This window comes from Anomaloglossus baeobatrachus, chromosome 5 (genome assembly GCF_048569485.1).
Source record: "Anomaloglossus baeobatrachus isolate aAnoBae1 chromosome 5, aAnoBae1.hap1, whole genome shotgun sequence".
In the NCBI taxonomy this organism is placed as follows: domain Eukaryota; kingdom Metazoa; phylum Chordata; class Amphibia; order Anura; family Aromobatidae; genus Anomaloglossus; species Anomaloglossus baeobatrachus.
This window is the reverse complement of record NC_134357.1, coordinates 332,126,149-332,149,042: the sequence shown is the minus strand read 5'-3', so window position 1 is coordinate 332,149,042 and position 22,894 is coordinate 332,126,149. Positions and strand designations below refer to the sequence as shown.

The 22,894-nt window shown below is 52.4% G+C and overlaps 1 protein-coding gene across 1 annotated transcript in view; it reads left to right on the top strand.

Moving 5' to 3' along the window:
• The first annotated feature begins 558 nt into the window (after positions 1-558).
• CTNNBL1 (catenin beta like 1) overlaps positions 559-22,894 on the top strand; it is an 83,968-nt gene continuing 61,632 nt past the window's right edge. Inside the window, exon 1 of the mRNA XM_075347544.1 lies at positions 559-757. Within this exon, the coding sequence (XP_075203659.1) occupies positions 728-757 (30 nt within the window). The 5' untranslated portion in view covers positions 559-727. The remainder of the gene's footprint in view (positions 758-22,894) is intronic.

The following is a 22,894-nucleotide window of genomic DNA, read 5'->3' as shown; positions in this document are numbered from 1 at the left end:
TCTGATCTTTGCAGCCCTCATGTATTGTTTTTCGCTGCTCATGAATTCAGCTTCTCTCATGTATGCAGCTCCTCAACGCTCTGACCTATACAGTATCTCGCTACTCATTTAGCTCCTTGCTGCTCTCATGTATGTCGCTGTCTGCTGCTCTTATCTATGCAGCTCCCCACTCCTCTCTATACAGCTCCTCACTGCTCTCATCTATAACACCTAGCCGCTCTCATGTATGCAGCTCCTCGTTGCTCTCATGTGCGTCTGCGTAGCTCCTCACTCCTCCTTCTATGCAGCTCCTCACTGCTTTCATCTATACAGCATTCACTCTCATCTATAGCTTCTCATTGCTCTCATCTATAGCTCCTCACTGTTCTCATGTATGCAGCTCCTCACTCTCATCTTTGCAGCTCCTCACTACTCTCATGTATACCGACAAGCTGTCTCATCTTTGCTGCTCCTCGCTGCTGTCATCTATGTATGGAGCTCCTCGCTGCTGTCATCTATGTATGGAGCTCCTCGCTGCTGTCATCTATGTATGGAGCTCCTCGCTGCTGTCATCTATGTATGGAGCTCCTCGCTGCTGTCATCTATGTATGGAGCTCCTCGCTGTTCATAGTTACCAGCACGTGTGCGGCCCGCAACTGCTTCCTGGTGAGAGCGCTGCATTGTGGGAGGCTCCGCCTCTTCCCGTGACGTCATCCCTCTCAGCCGCTGTTGCGTTCCAGGCCGGGCCATGGATGTTGGCGAGTTGTTGCGGTACCAGGTAGCCTCCATAGTCCCCAGAGCAGTGGTGTGGTGTGGTGTGCTGTTAGGTGGCGCTGAGGCCTTCCTACTGTACTGCATGCATCACTCTATGAACGGCTGTGTGTAATAACTGCATGCATTGTCAGCCGGTGGGAGATGTAGCGTGTGTCCTGCAGGATGTGCGATATGTACATTCACATTACAGTATATAGTCTGCGGTTAGAGGCTGGATGGTCACCAGTGTACACACATAGAGGGGGTCCTGCTGGATGGTCACCAGTGTACACATTGGAGGGGTCCTGCTGGATGGTCACCAGTGTACACATTGGAGGGGTCCTGCTGGATGGTCACCAGTGTACACATTGGAGGGGTCCTGCTGGATGGTCACCAGTGTACACATTGGAGGGGTCCTGCTGGATGGTCACCAGTGTACACATTGGAGGGGTCCTGCTGGATGGCCACCAGTGTACACATTGGAGGGGTCCTGCTGGATGGCCACCAGTGTACACATTGGAGGGGTCCTGCTGGATGGTCACCAGTGTACACATTGGAGGGGTCCTGCTGGATGGTCACCAGTGTACACATTGGAGGGGTCCTGCTGGATGGTCACCAGTGTACACATTGGAGGGGTCCTGCTGGATGGTCACCAGTGTACACACATAGAGGGGGTCCTGCTGGATGGTCACCAGTGTACACATTGGAGGGGTCCTGCTGGATGGCCACCAGTGTACACATTGGAGGGGTCCTGCTGGATGGCCACCAGTGTACACATTGGAGGGGTCCTGCTGGATGGCCACCAGTGTACACATTGGAGGGGTCCTGCTGGATGGTCACCAGTGTACACATTGGAGGGGTCCTGCTGGATGGTCACCAGTGTACACATTGGAGGGGTCCTGCTGGATGGTCACCAGTGTACACATTGGAGGGGTCCTGCTGGATGGTCACCAGTGTACACATTGGAGGGGTCCTGCTGGATGGTCACCAGTGTACACACATAGAGGGGGTCCTGCTGGATGGTCACCAGTGTACACACATAGAGGGGGTCCTGCTGGATGGTCACCAGTGTACACATTGGAGGGGTCCTGCTGGATGGCCACCAGTGTACACATTGGAGGGGTCCTGCTGGATGGCCACCAGTGTACACATTGGAGGGGTCCTGCTGGATGGCCACCAGTGTACACATTGGAGGGGTCCTGCTGGATGGTCACCAGTGTACACATTGGAGGGGTCCTGCTGGATGGTCACCAGTGTACACATTGGAGGGGTCCTGCTGGATGGTCACCAGTGTACACACATAGAGGGGGTCCTGCTGGATTGTCACCAGTGTACACATTGGAGGGGTCCTGCTGGATGGCCACCAGTGTACACATTGGAGGGGTCCTGCTGGATGGCCACCAGTGTACACATTGGAGGGGTCCTGCTGGATGGTCACCAGTGTACACATTGGAGGGGTCCTGCTGGATGGTCACCAGTGTACACATTGGAGGGGTCCTGCTGGATGGTCACCAGTGTACACATTGGAGGGGTCCTGCTGGATGGTCACCAGTGTACACATTGGAGGGGTCCTGCTGGATGGTCACCAGTGTACACACATAGAGGGGGTCCTGCTGGATGGTCACCAGTGTACACACATAGAGGGGGTCCTGCTGGATGGTCACCAGTGTACACATTGGAGGGGTCCTGCTGGATGGCCACCAGTGTACACATTGGAGGGGTCCTGCTGGATGGCCACCAGTGTACACATTGGAGGGGTCCTGCTGGATGGCCACCAGTGTACACATTGGAGGGGTCCTGCTGGATGGTCACCAGTGTACACATTGGAGGGGTCCTGCTGGATGGTCACCAGTGTACACATTGGAGGGGTCCTGCTGGATGGTCACCAGTGTACACACATAGAGGGGGTCCTGCTGGATTGTCACCAGTGTACACATTGGAGGGGTCCTGCTGGATGGCCACCAGTGTACACATTGGAGGGGTCCTGCTGGATGGCCACCAGTGTACACATTGGAGGGGTCCTGCTGGATGGCCACCAGTGTACACATTGGAGGGGTCCTGCTGGATGGTCACTAGTGTACACATTGGAGGGGTCCTGCTGGATGGTCACCAGTGTACACATTGGAGGGGTCCTGCTGGATGGTCACCAGTGTACACATTGGAGGGGTCCTGCTGGATGGTCACCAGTGTACACATTGGAGGGGTCCTGCTGGATGGTCACCAGTGTACACATTGGAGGGGTCCTGCTGGATGGTCACCAGTGTACACATTGGAGGGGTCCTGCTGGATGGTCACCAGTGTACACATTGGAGGGGTCCTGCTGGATGGTCACCAGTGTACACATTGGAGGGGTCCTGCTGGATGGCCACCAGTGTACACATTGGAGGGGTCCTGCTGGATGGCCACCAGTGTACACATTGGAGGGGTCCTGCTGGATGGTCACCAGTGTACACATTGGAGGGGTCCTGCTGGATGGTCACCAGTGTACACATTGGAGGGGTCCTGCTGGATGGTCACCAGTGTACACATTGGAGGGGTCCTGCTGGATGGTCACCAGTGTACACACATAGAGGGGGTCCTGCTGGATGGTCACCAGTGTACACATTGGAGGGGTCCTGCTGGATGGCCACCAGTGTACACATTGGAGGGGTCCTGCTGGATGGCCACCAGTGTACACATTGGAGGGGTCCTGCTGGATGGCCACCAGTGTACACATTGGAGGGGTCCTGCTGGATGGTCACCAGTGTACACATTGGAGGGGTCCTGCTGGATGGTCACCAGTGTACACATTGGAGGGGTCCTGCTGGATGGTCACCAGTGTACACATTGGAGGGGTCCTGCTGGATGGTCACCAGTGTACACATTGGAGGGGTCCTGCTGGATGGTCACCAGTGTACACACATAGAGGGGGTCCTGCTGGATGGTCACCAGTGTACACACATAGAGGGGGTCCTGCTGGATGGTCACCAGTGTACACATTGGAGGGGTCCTGCTGGATGGCCACCAGTGTACACATTGGAGGGGTCCTGCTGGATGGCCACCAGTGTACACATTGGAGGGGTCCTGCTGGATGGCCACCAGTGTACACATTGGAGGGGTCCTGCTGGATGGTCACCAGTGTACACATTGGAGGGGTCCTGCTGGATGGTCACCAGTGTACACATTGGAGGGGTCCTGCTGGATGGTCACCAGTGTACACACATAGAGGGGGTCCTGCTGGATTGTCACCAGTGTACACATTGGAGGGGTCCTGCTGGATGGCCACCAGTGTACACATTGGAGGGGTCCTGCTGGATGGCCACCAGTGTACACATTGGAGGGGTCCTGCTGGATGGTCACCAGTGTACACATTGGAGGGGTCCTGCTGGATGGTCACCAGTGTACACATTGGAGGGGTCCTGCTGGATGGTCACCAGTGTACACATTGGAGGGGTCCTGCTGGATGGTCACCAGTGTACACATTGGAGGGGTCCTGCTGGATGGTCACCAGTGTACACACATAGAGGGGGTCCTGCTGGATGGTCACCAGTGTACACACATAGAGGGGGTCCTGCTGGATGGTCACCAGTGTACACATTGGAGGGGTCCTGCTGGATGGCCACCAGTGTACACATTGGAGGGGTCCTGCTGGATGGCCACCAGTGTACACATTGGAGGGGTCCTGCTGGATGGCCACCAGTGTACACATTGGAGGGGTCCTGCTGGATGGTCACCAGTGTACACATTGGAGGGGTCCTGCTGGATGGTCACCAGTGTACACATTGGAGGGGTCCTGCTGGATGGTCACCAGTGTACACACATAGAGGGGGTCCTGCTGGATTGTCACCAGTGTACACATTGGAGGGGTCCTGCTGGATGGCCACCAGTGTACACATTGGAGGGGTCCTGCTGGATGGCCACCAGTGTACACATTGGAGGGGTCCTGCTGGATGGCCACCAGTGTACACATTGGAGGGGTCCTGCTGGATGGTCACTAGTGTACACATTGGAGGGGTCCTGCTGGATGGTCACCAGTGTACACATTGGAGGGGTCCTGCTGGATGGTCACCAGTGTACACATTGGAGGGGTCCTGCTGGATGGTCACCAGTGTACACATTGGAGGGGTCCTGCTGGATGGTCACCAGTGTACACACATAGAGGGGGTCCTGCTGGATGGTCACCAGTGTACACATTGGAGGGGTCCTGCTGGATGGCCACCAGTGTACACATAGAGGGGGTCCTGCTGGATGGCCACCAGTGTACACATTGGAGGGGTCCTGGTGGATGGCCACCAGTGTACACATTGGAGGGGTCCTGCTGGATGGTCACCAGTGTACACATTGGAGGGGTCCTGCTGGATGGTCACCAGTGTACACATTGGAGGGGTCCTGCTGGATGGTCACCAGTGTACACACATAGAGGGGGTCCTGCTGGATTGTCACCAGTGTACACATTGGAGGGGTCCTGCTGGATGGCCACCAGTGTACACATTGGAGGGGTCCTGCTGGATGGTCACCAGTGTACACATTGGAGGGGTCCTGCTGGATGGTCACCAGTGTACACATTGGAGGGGTCCTGCTGGATGGTCACCAGTGTACACATTGGAGGGGTCCTGCTGGATGGTCACCAGTGTACACACATAGAGGGGGTCCTGCTGGATGGTCACCAGTGTACACACATAGAGGGGGTCCTGCTGGATGGTCACCAGTGTACACATTGGAGGGGTCCTGCTGGATGGCCACCAGTGTACACATTGGAGGGGTCCTGCTGGATGGTCACCAGTGTACACATTGGAGGGGTCCTGCTGGATGGTCACCAGTGTACACATTGGAGGGGTCCTGCTGGATGGTCACCAGTGTACACATTGGAGGGGTCCTGCTGGATGGTCACCAGTGTACACACATAGAGGGGGTCCTGCTGGATGGTCACCAGTGTACACATTGGAGGGGTCCTGCTGGATGGCCACCAGTGTACACATTGGAGGGGTCCTGCTGGATGGCCACCAGTGTACACATTGGAGGGGTCCTGCTGGATGGCCACCAGTGTACACATTGGAGGGGTCCTGCTGGATGGTCACCAGTGTACACATTGGAGGGGTCCTGCTGGATGGTCACCAGTGTACACATTGGAGGGGTCCTGCTGGATGGTCACCAGTGTACACACATAGAGGGGGTCCTGCTGGATGGTCACCAGTGTACACATATAGAGGGGGTCCTGCTGGATGGTCACCAGTGTACACATTGGAGGGGTCCTGCTGGATGGTCACCAGTGTACACATTGGAGGGGTCCTGCTGGATGGTCACCAGTGTACACATTGGAGGGGTCCTGCTGGATGGTCACCAGTGTACACATTGGAGGGGTCCTGCTGGATGGTCACCAGTGTACACATTGGAGGGGTCCTGCTGCATGGTCACCAGTGTACACATTGGAGGGGTCCTGCTGGATGGTCACCAGTGTACACATTGGAGGGGTCCTGCTGGATGGTCACCAGTGTACACATTGGAGGGGTCCTGCTGGATGGTCACCAGTGTACACATTGGAGGGGTCCTGCTGGATGGTCACCAGTGTACACATTGGAGGGGTCCTGCTGGATGGTCACCAGTGTACACATTGGAGGGGTCCTGCTGGATGGTCACCAGTGTACACATTGGAGGGGTCCTGCTGGATGGTCACCAGTGTACACACATAGAGGGGGTCCTGCTGGATGGTCACCAGTGTACACATATAGAGGGGGTCCTGCTGGATGGTCACCAGTGTACACACATAGAGGGGGTCCTGCTGGATGGTCACCAGTGTACACATTGGAGGGGTCCTGCTGGATGGCCACCAGTGTACACATTGGAGGGGTCCTGCTGGATGGTCACCAGTGTACACATTGGAGGGGTCCTGCTGGATGGTCACCAGTGTACACATTGGAGGGGTCCTGCTGGATGGTCACCAGTGTACACACATAGAGGGGGTCCTGCTGGATGGTCACCAGTGTACACATTGGAGGGGTCCTGCTGGATGGTCACCAGTGTACACATTGGAGGGGTCCTGCTGGATGGCCACCAGTGTACACATTGGAGGGGTCCTGCTGGATGGTCACCAGTGTACACATTGGAGGGGTCCTGCTGGATGGTCACCAGTGTACACATTGGAGGGGTCCTGCTGGATGGTCACCAGTGTACACATTGGAGGGGTCCTGCTGGATGGTCACCAGTGTACACATTGGAGGGGTCCTGCTGGATGGTCACCAGTGTACACATTGGAGGGGTCCTGCTGGATGGTCACCAGTGTACACATTGGAGGGGTCCTGCTGGATGGTCACCAGTGTACACATTGGAGGGGTCCTGCTGGATGGTCACCAGTGTACACATTGGAGGGGTCCTGCTGGATGGTCACCAGTGTACACATTGGAGGGGTCCTGCTGGATGGTCACCAGTGTACACATTGGAGGGGTCCTGCTGGATGGTCACCAGTGTACACATTGGAGGGGTCCTGCTGGATGGTCACCAGTGTACACATTGGAGGGGTCCTGCTGGATGGTCACCAGTGTACACATTGGAGGGGTCCTTCTGGATGGTCACCAGTGTACACATTGGAGGGGTCCTGCTGGATGGTCACCAGTGTACACATTGGAGGGGTCCTGCTGGATGGTCACCAGTGTACACATTGGAGGGGTCCTGCTGGATGGTCACCAGTGTACACATTGGAGGGGTCCTGCTGGATGGTCACCAGTGTACACATTGGAGGGGTCCTGCTGGATGGTCACCAGTGTACACATTGGAGGGGTCCTGCTGGATGGTCACCAGTGTACACATTGGAGGGGTCCTGCTGGATGGTCACCAGTGTACACATTGGAGGGGTCCTGCTGGATGGTCACCAGTGTACACATTGGAGGGGTCCTGCTGGATGGTCACCAGTGTACACATTGGAGGGGTCCTGCTGGATGGTCACCAGTGTACACATTGGAGGGGTCCTGCTGGATGGTCACCAGTGTACACATTGGAGGGGTCCTGCTGGATGGTCACCAGTGTACACATTGGAGGGGTCCTGCTGGATGGTCACCAGTGTACACATTGGAGGGGTCCTGCTGGATGGTCACCAGTGTACACATTGGAGGGGTCCTGCTGGATGGTCACCAGTGTACACATTGGAGGGGTCCTGCTGGATGGTCACCAGTGTACACATTGGAGGGGTCCTGCTGGATGGTCACCAGTGTACACATTGGAGGGGTTCTGCTGGATGGTCACCAGTGTACACATTGGAGGGGTCCTGCTGGATGGTCACCAGTGTACACATTGAAGGGGTCCAGCTGGATGGTCACCAGTGTACACATTGAAGGGGTCCTGCTGGATGGTCACCAGTGTACACATTGGAGGGGTCCTGCTGGATGGTCACCAGTGTACACATTGGAGGGGTCCTGCTGGATGGTCACCAGTGTACACACATAGAGGGGGTCCTGCTGGATGGTCACCAGTGTACACATTGGAGGGGTCCTGCTGGATGGCCACCAGTGTACACATTGGAGGGGTCCTGCTGGATGGCCACCAGTGTACACATTGGAGGGGTCCTGCTGGATGGCCACCAGTGTACACATTGGAGGGGTCCTGCTGGATGGTCACCAGTGTACACATTGGAGGGGTCCTGCTGGATGGTCACCAGTGTACACATTGGAGGGGTCCTGCTGGATGGTCACCAGTGTACACATTGGAGGGGTCCTGCTGGATGGTCACCAGTGTACACACATAGAGGGGGTCCTGCTGGATGGTCACCAGTGTACACATTGGAGGGGTCCTGCTGGATGGCTACCAGTGTACACATTGGAGGGGTCCTGCTGGATGGCCACCAGTGTACACATTGGAGGGGTCCTGCTGGATGGCCACCAGTGTACACATTGGAGGGGTCCTGCTGGATGGTCACCAGTGTACACATTGGAGGGGTCCTGCTGGATGGTCACCAGTGTACACATTGGAGGGGTCCTGCTGGATGGTCACCAGTGTACACATTGGAGGGGTCCTGCTGGATGGTCACCAGTGTACACACATAGAGGGGGTCCTGCTGGATGGTCACCAGTGTACACATTGGAGGGGTCCTGCTGGATGGCCACCAGTGTACACATTGGAGGGGTCCTGCTGGATGGCCACCAGTGTACACATTGGAGGGGTCCTGCTGGATGGCCACCAGTGTACACATTGGAGGGGTCCTGCTGGATGGCCACCAGTGTACACATTGGAGGGGTCCTGCTGGATGGTCACCAGTGTACACATTGGAGGGGTCCTGCTGGATGGTCACCAGTGTACACATTGGAGGGGTCCTGCTGGATGGTCACCAGTGTACACATTGGAGGGGTCCTGCTGGATGGCCACCAGTGTACACATTGGAGGGGTCCTGCTGGATGGTCACCAGTGTACACATTGGAGGGGTCCTGCTGGATGGTCACCAGTGTACACATTGGAGGGGTCCTGCTGGATGGTCACCAGTGTACACATTGGAGGGGTCCTGCTGGATGGTCACCAGTGTACACACATAGAGGGGGTCCTGCTGGATGGTCACCAGTGTACACATTGGAGGGGTCCTGCTGGATGGCCACCAGTGTACACATTGGAGGGGTCCTGCTGGATGGCCACCAGTGTACACATTGGAGGGGTCCTGCTGGATGGTCACCAGTGTACACATTGGAGGGGTCCTGCTGGATGGTCACCAGTGTACACATTGGAGGGGTCCTGCTGGATGGCCACCAGTGTACACATTGGAGGGGTCCTGCTGGATGGCCACCAGTGTACACATTGGAGGGGTCCTGCTGGATGGTCACCAGTGTACACATTGGAGGGGTCCTGCTGGATGGTCACCAGTGTACACATTGGAGGGGTCCTGCTGGATGGTCACCAGTGTACACACATAGAGGGGGTCCTGCTGGATTGTCACCAGTGTACACATTGGAGGGGTCCTGCTGGATGGCCACCAGTGTACACATTGGAGGGGTCCTGCTGGATGGCCACCAGTGTACACATTGGAGGGGTCCTGCTGGATGGCCACCAGTGTACACATTGGAGGGGTCCTGCTGGATGGTCACTAGTGTACACATTGGAGGGGTCCTGCTGGATGGTCACCAGTGTACACATTGGAGGGGTCCTGCTGGATGGTCACCAGTGTACACATTGGAGGGGTCCTGCTGGATGGTCACCAGTGTACACACATAGAGGGGGTCCTGCTGGATGGTCACCAGTGTACACATTGGAGGGGTCCTGCTGGATGGCCACCAGTGTACACATTGGAGGGGTCCTGCTGGATGGCCACCAGTGTACACATTGGAGGGGTCCTGCTGGATGGCCACCAGTGTACACATTGGAGGGGTCCTGCTTGATGGCCACCAGTGTACACATTGGAGGGGTCCTGCTGGATGGTCACCAGTGTACACATTGGAGGGGTCCTGCTGGATGGTCACCAGTGTACACATTGGAGGGGTCCTGCTGGATGGTCACCAGTGTACACATTGGAGGGGTCCTGCTGGATGGTCACCAGTGTACACACATAGAGGGGGTCCTGCTGGATGGTCACCAGTGTACACACATAGAGGGGGTCCTGCTGGATGGTCACCAGTGTACACACATAGAGGGGGTCCTGCTGGATGGTCACCAGTGTACACATTGGAGGGGTCCTGCTGGATGGCCACCAGTGTACACATTGGAGGGGTCCTGCTGGATGGCCACCAGTGTACACATTGGAGGGGTCCTGCTGGATGGCCACCAGTGTACACATTGGAGGGGTCCTGCTGGATGGTCACCAGTGTACACATTGGAGGGGTCCTGCTGGATGGTCACCAGTGTACACATTGGAGGGGTCCTGCTGGATGGTCACCAGTGTACACACATAGAGGGGGTCCTGCTGGATGGTCACCAGTGTACACACATAGAGGGGGTCCTGCTGGATGGTCACCAGTGTACACATTGGAGGGGTCCTGCTGGATGGCCACCAGTGTACACATTGGAGGGGTCCTGCTGGATGGCCACCAGTGTACACATTGGAGGGGTCCTGCTGGATGGCCACCAGTGTACACATTGGAGGGGTCCTGCTGGATGGTCACCAGTGTACACATTGGAGGGGTCCTGCTGGATGGTCACCAGTGTACACATTGGAGGGGTCCTGCTGGATGGCCACCAGTGTACACATTGGAGGGGTCCTGCTGGATGGCCACCAGTGTACACATTGGAGGGGTCCTGCTGGATGGTCACCAGTGTACACATTGGAGGGGTCCTGCTGGATGGTCACCAGTGTACACATTGGAGGGGTCCTGCTGGATGGTCACCAGTGTACACATTGGAGGGGTCCTGCTGGATGTTCACCAGTGTACACATTGGAGGGGTCCTGCTGGATGGTCACCAGTGTACACACATAGAGGGGGTCCTGCTGGATGGTCACCAGTGTACACATTGGAGGGGTCCTGCTGGATGGCCACCAGTGTACACATTGGAGGGGTCCTGCTGGATGGCCACCAGTGTACACATTGGAGGGGTCCTGCTGGATGGCCACCAGTGTACACATTGGAGGGGTCCTGCTGGATGGTCCCCAGTGTACACATTGGAGGGGTCCTGCTGGATGGTCACCAGTGTACACATTGGAGGGGTCCTGCTGGATGGTCACCAGTGTACACATTGGAGGGGTCCTGCTGGATGGTCACCAGTGTACACATTGGAGGGGTCCTGCTGGATGGTCACCAGTGTACACACATAGAGGGGGTCCTGCTGGATGGTCACCAGTGTACACACATAGAGGGGGTCCTGCTGGATGGTCACCAGTGTACACATTGGAGGGGTCCTGCTGGATGGCCACCAGTGTACACATTGGAGGGGTCCTGCTGGATGGCCACCAGTGTACACATTGGAGGGGTCCTGCTGGATGGCCACCAGTGTACACATTGGAGGGGTCCTGCTGGATGGTCACCAGTGTACACATTGGAGGGGTCCTGCTGGATGGTCACCAGTGTACACATTGGAGGGGTCCTGCTGGATGGTCACCAGTGTACACACATAGAGGGGGTCCTGCTGGATTGTCACCAGTGTACACATTGGAGGGGTCCTGCTGGATGGCCACCAGTGTACACATTGGAGGGATCCTGCTGGATGGCCACCAGTGTACACATTGGAGGGGTCCTGCTGGATGGCCACCAGTGTACACATTGGAGGGGTCCTGCTGGATGGTCACTAGTGTACACATTGGAGGGGTCCTGCTGGATGGTCACCAGTGTACACATTGGAGGGGTCCTGCTGGATGGTCACCAGTGTACACATTGGAGGGGTCCTGCTGGATGGTCACCAGTGTACACATTGGAGGGGTCCTGCTGGATGGTCACCAGTGTACACACATAGAGGGGGTCCTGCTGGATGGTCACCAGTGTACACATTGGAGGGGTCCTGCTGGATGGCCACCAGTGTACACATTGGAGGGGTCCTGCTGGATGGCCACCAGTGTACACATTGGAGGGGTCCTGCTGGATGGCCACCAGTGTACACATTGGAGGGGTCCTGCTGGATGGTCATCAGTGTACACATTGGAGGGGTCCTGCTGGATGGTCACCAGTGTACACATTGGAGGGGTCCTGCTGGATGGTCACCAGTGTACACACATAGAGGGGGTCCTGCTGGATGGTCACCAGTGTACACACATAGAGGGGGTCCTGCTGGATGGTCACCAGTGTACACATTGGAGGGGTCCTGCTGGATGGCCACCAGTGTACACATTGGAGGGGTCCTGCTGGATGGCCACCAGTGTACACATTGGAGGGGTCCTGCTGGATGGCCACCAGTGTACACATTGGAGGGGTCCTGCTGGATGGCCACCAGTGTACACATTGGAGGGGTCCTGCTGGATGGTCACCAGTGTACACATTGGAGGGGTCCTGCTGGATGGTCACCAGTGTACACACATAGAGGGGGTCCTGCTGGATGGTCACCAGTGTACACATTGGAGGGGTCCTGCTGGATGGCCACCAGTGTACACATTGGAGGGGTCCTGCTGGATGGCCACCAGTGTACACATTGGAGGGGTCCTGCTGGATGGTCACCAGTGTACACATTGGAGGGGTCCTGCTGGATGGCCACCAGTGTACACATTGGAGGGGTCCTGCTGGATGGCCACCAGTGTACACATTGGAGGGGTCCTGCTGGATGGTCACCAGTGTACACATTGAAGGGGTCCAGCTGGATGGTCACCAGTGTACACATTGAAGGGGTCCTGCTGGATGGTCACCAGTGTACACATTGGAGGGGTCCTGCTGGATGGTCACCAGTGTACACACATAGAGGGGGTCCTGCTGGATGGTCACCAGTGTACACATTGGAGGGGTCCTGCTGGATGGCCACCAGTGTACACATTGGAGGGGTCCTGCTGGATGGCCACCAGTGTACACATTGGAGGGGTCCTGCTGGATGGTCACCAGTGTACACATTGGAGGGGTCCTGCTGGATGGTCACCAGTGTACACATTGGAGGGGTCCTGCTGGATGGTCACCAGTGTACACATTGGAGGGGTCCTGCTGGATGGTCACCAGTGTACACATTGGAGGGGTCCTGCTGGATGGTCACCAGTGTACACATTGGAGGGGTCCTGCTGGATGGTCACCAGTGTACACATTGGAGGGGTCCTGCTGGATGGTCACCCAGTGTACACATTGGAGGGGTCCTGCTGGATGGTCACCCAGTGTACACATTGGAGGGGTCCTGCTGGATGGTCACCAGTGTACACATTGGAGGGGTCCTGCTGGATGGTCACCCAGTGTACACATTGGAGGGGTCCTGCTGGATGGTCACCCAGTGTACACATTGGGGGTCCTGGCTAATGCATACCTGCAGTGACCCTCTGATTGTCGAGGTCTTGGGCTATTACATGAATGGGTGCTAGTATAATATACTGTATGTGCTGATCCAGTCTTCCAGGGGACAGAGCGTCTCCTACAGGAACAACCCCTGTATTACTGCTCCATCTTTACTGATTAATTCATTAGGTGTGAGCCTCTTGATATGTTCAAGTCTCTGACTACCTCTTTATTACAGACCAGGCTGAATTTGCTGCCTGCGGTGTCGGGCACTTTTCCAGTCTGACTAAATGTGCGTTTTTGTTCAGGATTTCTCTGAGGCTCATGATCTTTTGATTTCCCTGACTTGGTACCCGGTAATTGTGCAGACAAATCTTCATGGTGCTGTCCGATCTCTGATGTGTGTAGGTGCGATGCCCTGAAGCGGGTTGTTGTGTATACGGCAGAAGTAGCAGGTGATACTCGGGATCCTTTGAACTGGAGGACTGAATAGACTCGGATGAAGGGCTCGCTCAGACCACCATAATTTCGGTCTGAGTGCTATGTCAAAACATCAGAACACACTAGGACCAGTGTTAGGCCTAAACCACACGGCATGAAGATCGGTGTGAGTGGAGTGCGATAAAACATCACTTTCCACTCGGACCAATATTAGCCTGTGTGACCGCACACATGAGCGATTATTTTCTCAGCCCTAATCGGACCGAGAAAACAATCACAGCATGCTACGACTGTAATGCGAGACTCTTTCTCTCTCACCCATTCAAGTGAATGGGGCGAGAGAAAAATCGCACTGCACTCGCAGTACACCGGTGTACCGCGAGTGCAGGGCGAGATTCGCAATAGCAGACTACAGAGGAGAGAGGGAGAGAAATCCCTCCCACCCCAAGCATCTGAGGTCCGCTCGCATGGTCGGACCTCAGTCGCAGGGACACACGCATGACACTCGGCTCTGCTGTATTGCCAGCGTGAGCCAAGTGTCTTGCGAGGGGATCGCAGTAATCCCCGTGTGGCCCCAGCCTTATTCAGAGAGGCCGAGCACAGGTCACATTTATTTATTTTTTCAGACTAAGTGGTCCAAGGAAAAAATTTCAGCGTGCAAGATTTGCCTCTGAGAATCAGGCCGCACTCTGCCATTCAAGTCTATGGGTCTGTGAAAAAAATCGGACCGCAGCAGGAGGACATCCAAGCGCAGTCCTATTTTCACTGACTTGACAATGTAAGAGGGGGAGCCATTTTTTTTTTATTCTCCACCTCTGAGGAAACTGAATGTGTTTTTGATCCTTGAGTGATATGCAAACTTGGTGTAAAGTCTATGATCTGATTGTTTCTGCCATTTGGCCGGAAGGATCAGTGGGCGTCTTGGGACTTGGATGTCCACCACTTAACAGAGGGGCTATAACAGAAAAAAAAAATATTGGTGTAGTAACCCTTTAAAACAAGTGATCCGTCCCAAATCCAATTCTCTACAGGCATAGCTAATTCAGCCCCTGATAACTATCAGCTCCTCTATAAATATCCATATTGGACACCTGGAGTAAGTGGGAGGTGCGACTGTTCTTACTTTCTCCAGAAGTCAATTACCTCCGAAGGAGGTGGGTAAAGCCAGCGCTGATTAGCCACAGGGATCGTGTGATATGTCACGCGATCCCCAGGAGAGGCAGTGTCAGCACGGCTGGAATGGTGCCTTCAATGGAGGGAAGTATAAGTGTTATTTTACTGTTTGGAAACATGGGGATTAAGAATGGATTGTAGTGAAGAGCCCCTTTATTGTAGGTGGTTCTTGAGCGGTGAAGTGGTTCCTATATTTCGCCGCGTGTGATTGATAATGCCAAGGACCTGCAGTGATCGTATGATCAGACGTGTTGGGTCTTGTCTCACCTCAATTATCCTCGATTGTGAGATGTATTTTTGTGCCCAGGACTTGAGACCCCTATGCTTTCACAGTTTATAAGAAAAATTCCATTGAAATATATTACATACAAAATAATATTGTATTTAAAAACCAAAAGTTACAGGGAATAAAGCAATAATGGCAGAAACCTTTAGCATTAACTAAAACACTAAAGTATTGAGGTTTCTGGTTTCAGAAAATCTCTCTCCACAAGGGCAGTTTGTGTTAAAAAACAAACAAACAAACAAACTGTGCTTACCTCACCCTCCTCAGGTCTAGCACTGTTTCCAATGTCTATTAATGTCTGCATTGCTGACGTCCTGTCAATAGCCCTGATGTCAGTCTGTGAGCTCAGCGGCTTTCTGAAACCAATAAACCCCCTTAACATAAAATATTTTTATTTGTGATTTTATATACAGGGGTTCTCCAGGGTATGAAGTTATCACCTATGCACAGAATAGGCAATAACTTATTAATTAATAGGCGTCCGGCTGCTACGACCCACAGCAGGTTTTTCTTCCTGATGGGGCACATGTATTTCTGTTAGAATGGATCTGCAGTAGTGTGCTCCATCCATTCTCTGAGACAGCCGAAAAACTGCTCTTCTGTCCCATAAGGCTGCTTTCACACATCCGGTAGGTGCAGAGCCGGCCAGTCCGGCTCTAAAACCTATGCGGCGAAAAAGCCGCATCCTTTGCATAAGTTTTTTTAAATGCGGCCCGTCCGGTTTTTGCTGCTTGCGGCATGCTACTGAGCATGCGCAGTGGCAAAAACTGCATGCGGCGGATGGATGCGGTTTTTGCCGCATCCAGCGTCCATAGGCATGCATTGAAAAATGCGCCGCATCTAGGCATGCATTGAAAAATGCGCCGCATCGGCCGGATGCGGGGTTTTTTGCCGCACAAAAAAAACGTGCCAGGCAACGTTCCATCTGGCTGCCGCATCGGCTAAATCTGCCACATGCGGCAAAAACCGGACGGAACGCAAGCCCATGCGGCACTAATTAAAGTCTATGCAGGAAAAGCGCAACCGGCAGCAAAAACAAACTGTTCGTTTTTCCTGCAAAGTGCCGGATTGTGCCGCACAGGAAAAACCGGAGGTGTGAAAGCAGCCTTAATCAAATCAAATCTTTTATTTTTATATAACGCTAACATATTCCGCAGCGCTTTACATACATCAGGAACACTGGAGTGTGGGAGGAAACCGGAGTACCCGGAGGAAACCCACGCAAACACGGGAGAACATACAAACTCCTTCCAGATGGTGTCCTCGGTGGGATTTGAACCCAGGACCCCAGCGCTGCAAGACTGCAGTGCTAACCACTGAGCCACCGTTACGCCCATGCATTCCATAAGGAATGCATGGAGTTGTGGCCAAGCTTACGCACTGCTGATCCATTCTAAGGCCATGTGCACACACTGCATTTTTTATGCAGATTTGTCACATAGCTAAATGCCTATCATTATGCCAGCAAAGTCAATGACCATTCTGAAGTGTAGTGCACATGTTGCTTAATTTTTCCTTGCAGATTGGATGCAGAAAATAATCTGCAGTATGTCATTTATTGGTGGGTTTTTCAGCTCTTCCACCTATTAATTTAATTCTGAAAAATTCTGCATAATGCAATGCGTTTTTCTGCTAGAAGATGCAGATTTGGTCAGAAAATTTCTGCACCAAATGTTCACATAGCTTTACAAGGATGGAAGATCCCCTCTCTGCCAATTAATGCGGGTACCAGCAGTCAGCCCCTCACCGATCAACAAGTTGCCGCTCATCCTGTGGATAAGTAATAACTAGAGGTGAGCGGCCCTGTGGAAGCCTGGTTCAACCGGTCTTTAGATACAGATCAGCTTGGGACCTGAACCCCAATGGAAGTCACTAATTTGGCGGTTCAGCTCTTCGCCCACATACAGCCAGCCATAAACAGAACACTTCTGGAGGCGGGTGGCTTTTTTTTTTTTTTTATGGTACACACTTCATCCGATCATGCTGTTGTTTACCCCAATGCAAGCCATTCAAACACTGCAAGTGGCTCGTACTGGGCCTAGCACCAAGCGTACCAGAGATGCTCGAGCGAGTGGTTTGTATACGTAAAGCACCTGAACGCTGAACCCGAACTCTATTATTGATGTAAAGCCTGTTTCGGTACGGACACCGAACCTCGGGTTCACTCATCTCTAGTGATAACTAGTGATGAGCGAGCACTACCTTACTCGTAACACACAGTCGGATGCTCGGATGAGCGTGACTTGAGTTCTTGAGTATAATGGAAGCCAAATGGGGGAGTTGAGCATTTTTCTGGAAGAGTTTCCGGAAATATGCTCTAGTTCCCCATTGATTTCCATTATACTTGGGTACTCGAGTCACGCCCATCCGAGCATCCAACTGTGCATTACGAGCCCCCGAGAATGGTAGTGCTCGCTCATCACTGATGAGAACTTGTTTTCACTGGAGAACCCTTTTTAAAGGGAACCTGTCAGCAGAAATTTTGCACTAAACCTAAAAGATTCCCCTTCTGCAGCTCCTGGGCTGCATTCTAGCAAGGTTCCTATTGTTATTGTGCCCCCTTTTAGACCAAAATAAATACTTTATAAAGTGGTACCTTTTCCTATGCAAATCTTGTTAATCGTACACGGGGGCGGGCTGTCTGGTGTCCGTTATTCTGCCTCCTGCTGCTTTACGCCGTCCCCCATCGCTCAATTTCATACCTCAGGACGCCGGCCAGTGCGCCCGAGGTCTCGCGCATGCGCCGTGCCACTCTGGCGGGACTGTGCACTGTGCACAGTGTGACCGCTGGTGACGTGTTGCGCAGGCGTGAGATTATGGGCGGCGCTGTGATTTTCATCAGCAAGTACCCGCCCATAATCTCGTGCCCGCGCTTTCCCCTCTGCCTCCACCGTTCTGCGCAAGCGCTGGCCAGATGACCCCACGTCACCTCTTTCTCATCTTGCCCTGGAGCAGGAAATAGATGGGAGGAGCGGAGCAGCATAACGGTGGAGGCAGAGTGAAAAGCGCAGGCACGAGACTATAGGCGGGTACTTGCTGATGAAAATCACAGCGCCGCCCGCAATCTCACGCCTGCGCAACACGTCACCAGCGGTCACACTGTGCACAGTCCCGCGAGTGGAACGGCGCATGCGCGAGACCTCTGGAGCACTGGGCGGCTTCCTGAAGTATGAAATTGAGCGATGGGGGACGGCGTAAATCAACAGGAGGCAGAATAATGGACACCAGACAGCCCGCCCCCGTGTACCATTATAAAGTGGTACCTTTTTGTATGCAAATCTTGTTAAAGTATTTATTTTGGTCTAAAAGGGGGCACAATAATAACAGGAACCTTGCTAGAATGCAGCTCAGGAGCTGCAGAAGGGGAATCTTTTAGTTTTATTGCGAAATTTCTGCTGACAGGTTCCCTCGTACACTACAGTTCAAAAGTTTGGGGTCACCCAGACAATTTTGTCTTTTCTATAAAAAAATCATACTTTTATTTATCAAATGAGTTGCATAATGAATAGAGAATATAGTCCAGACATTGACTAGGCTACAAATAATGATTTTTACTTGAAATAATAATGTTCTCCTTCAGACTTTGCTTTCGTCACAGAATTGCAGCAATTCCAGCTTTGCAGACCTTTGGCATTCTAGCTGTTAATTTGCTGTGGTAATCTGGAGATATTTCACCTCATGCTTCCCCCCTCCCACAAGTTGGATTGGCTTGATGGGCACTTTTTGCGTACCATACGGTCAAGCTGCTCCTACAACAGCTCAATAGGGTTGAGATCTACCATAGTGACTGGGCTGGCCACTCTATTACAGATAGAATACCAGCTGCCTGCTTCTTCCCTAAATAGTTCATAATTGTGCTTTGGGTCATTGTCCTGTTTGGGTCATTGTCCTGTTGTAGGATGAAATTGGCTCCAATCAAGCGCTGTCCACGGGGTATGGCATGGCGTTGCAAAAATGGAGTGATAGGCTACGTTCCCACGGGCGCTCGTACCTGCGGATGTATACGCAGGTACGAGCGCATGTTTCCCGCAGCTGCTCGCCGGCGTCCGCAGCTATTTTTAGCTGCGAGATTCCAGCGGAATAGCTGCGGGAAACATGCAGACATTCATGTGGCTTACCTGCGGATGTCCCGGCCTCTATCTCCATAGCGGAGGGCCGGGACATCCGCAGGTTATTCCGCATGAATAATTGACATGCAATTATACGTGCGGATGCAGACATCCGAAGCATGTTCGGCAGCCGCACTTTCCGCCGCGTGGACACAGCACTCCCCATGTCCCATAGGATAACATGGGGAGTGTCTGTACATGCTAAAACCTCTGGATTTATCTGGAAAATCCAGAAAAATCCGCAGGTTTTCCGCTGCAAAATCCGCAGAAACAAGCTCCCGTGGGCACATAGCCATAGACTTCCTTATTCAAAATCCCTTTTACTTTGTAAAAATGTCCCATTTTACCAGCACCAAAGCAACCCCAGACCATCACATTACCTCCACCATGCTTGACAGATGGCATCAGGCACTCTTCCAGCATCTTTTCACTTGTTCTGCATCTCACAAATGTTCTTCTGTGTGATCCAAACACCTCAAACTTCGATTTGTCTGTCCATAGCACTTTTTTCCAATCTTCCTCTGTCCAATGTCTGTGTTGTTTTGCCCATATTAATCTTTTCCTTTTATTAGCCAGTCTCAGATATGGCCTTTTCTTTGCCACTCTGCCCTGAAGGCCAGCATCCCGGAGTTGCCTCTTCACTGTAGACGATGACACTGGAGTTTTGCGGGTACTATTTAATGAAGCTGTCAGTTGAGGACCTCTGAGGCGTCGATTTCTCAACTAGAGACTCTAATGTACTTGTCTTGTTGCTCTGTTGTGCAGCGGGGCCTCCCACTTCTCTTTCTACTCTGATTAGAGCCTGTTTGTGCTCTCCTGAAGGGAGAAGTACACACCGTTGTAGGAAATCTTCAGTTTCTTGGCAATTCCTCTCATGGAATATCCTTAATTTTTAAGAACCAGAATAGACTGTCGAGTTTCACATGAAAGTTCTCTTTTTCTGGCCATTTTGAGTTTAACGGCACCAACAAATGTAATGCTCCAGATTCTCAACTAGCTCAAAGGAAGGCCAGTTTTATAGCTTCTCTGATCAGCAAAAGTGTTTTCAGTTGTGCTAACATACTTGCACAAGAGTTTTCAAGGGATTTCTAAACATCCATTAGCCTTCTAACACAGCAAACACAATGTACCATTAGAACACTGGAGTGGTGGTTGTTGGAAATGTGCCTCTATACACCTATGTAGATATTGCATTAAAAACCAGACGTTTGAAGCTAGAATAGTCATTTACCACATTAACAATGTATAGAGTGTATTTCTGTTTAATTTAATGTTAGCTTCATTGAATAAAATGTGCTTTTCTTTCAAAATTAAGGAAATATCTAAGTGACCCTAAACATTTGAACTGTAGTGTGTGTAGAATTGTTACTCATGTACACTAGAAATGTAATACAATCATTCATAAAAATGGTCTGTTTAAAGGGCTAGAGTAGGAAAAGTAGTAATGTTGATGAAAAATGAAAGCCTGTAACATGTGGTGCAGCCCGCGTCTTTTTGACCAGATGGTGCGAGTTGCTTGCACCTGGCTTCACCCTACATGTTTTCCCCAAGAGTCTGTATTTCTAGGCTAAAATATTTCCATATGGTAGAGTGTATAAGCTCCTATACTACATATTATGCCATCACTTTTTTGATCTCTGGCGGTCTGACCTCTGGTATCACTGTGCCACAGATGGTGTCTGGAAATGCTTCTGTGCAGGGAAGAAATGATTAGGGGGACACAGCGCTATGACGGCTATACCACCAGCCCATTTTTTCATTCCCAGGATTTGTGAGGGTCCCAAAGTTGATGGCATATCCAATCTGTGCCTTCATTTACTGACTTGATTACTGTAAATTCAGGCTTGGGTCTGTGGTCACACTCTTCTCAACTACTAAATTACAGCTTGGAGTGATATAAAAAAACATCCACATAGACTTTCACGCATCTGAACTAGTGATGGGCGAGCCTGTCCTGTAGACCTACTCAGCCGCTGTCTCCAAGCCGCTTCTGCTTCCGGGTCCGATCATTAACTTCCGGTGGTATTCACTTCACTGCTCCTCACTCGGCAGTTTTTGACTTATTACTAACTATATTCTTTATTTTACTGACACCTGTCCCCGCCAATCCCATAACTGTAAAGTCCAAGTTCAGGGATCGGATGCAAGTTCGCATTCTCAGAACTCGAACTTTACAAAACGTTTGGGAGAGTCGCCCCAACATGAATATCGGGGGTTCGCCCATCACTAATCAAAACCACTCCAGGGGCAGATGGCAAATGCATTAAAGCAGTGCTCCTACCTGGATCCCCCCCGACATCCCCCCCCCATTTTTCATCTTCTTGGACTCCTGTGTAAATGACTTGAGGGAATGTGATTAACAGGAGTTTTCAGGCTTAGCATGTTGTCGAGCCAAGTGTTTATTTTCACAAGTCACATCGGTGCAGTGATGACGGTATTTTAGCGAGCAGCCTGAGAATCTGACAGTACAAAATGGATTAATTTACATGAAGCGAGGGTGTTAAAAACAAACTAGCTTTTTTATTTATGGCATGCGATGGTGGACACATCAGTATGTGAACCATTTGTCCCCGCATCATGTTTCTACTTTATTCACGCCTCAAACTACAGTTAGGTCCAGAAATATTTGTCAGTGACACAAGTTTTGGCATTTTAGCAGTTTACGAAAACATTTTCAAGATATTATTATATAATCAATGAAGTGAAGACTCTCCCCTTTTAATTTGAAGGGATTCTCGTCTTAAGTGGAGTAGGGGTTTAGGACTTATAGCTTTCTAAGGCTTCCTCCTGTGTTTTCAGTATGTGTGACGTCCATTTTCACAGGTACCAGAGACATGGACACACGTAGACCCATTAAAATCAATGGGTCTTCGCACACATCCTTGTTTTCTCAGACACGTGTCCTCCACACGGCAACTTGTCCGTTTTTCTCCGGTACCACTGATGTCACATGGACCACACACTGGTGTGATCCGTGTGACATCAGTGTGACACGTAGTGGAGAAAACACGTCTCTTTAAAATAAAATAATTTTCTATACTCACCTGTCTCCAGCACTGCTGTCACTTGCTTCCGGGCCCACTCATTTTTGCTCATGCATGTTCGTTGCACCGTGGACCCGGAAGCAGCAGCAGTGTCAGGGACAGGTAAGTATAGAAGTTCATACTGTCCATCCGCTCTGCAGATGTAACACGGCTAGCATACGGACACATGCACACACACATGCACCTGCACCACGGACCGTGCAAAACGTTCGTGTTTAGCACAGACGTGTGAAAGAGGCCTTATATGTAGCTACGTCTTTATTTAAGGAACCAAAAGTAATTGCATAATTGTCTTAAAAGGTCTTTAATACGCTGCATGGACTATTCCTTGTT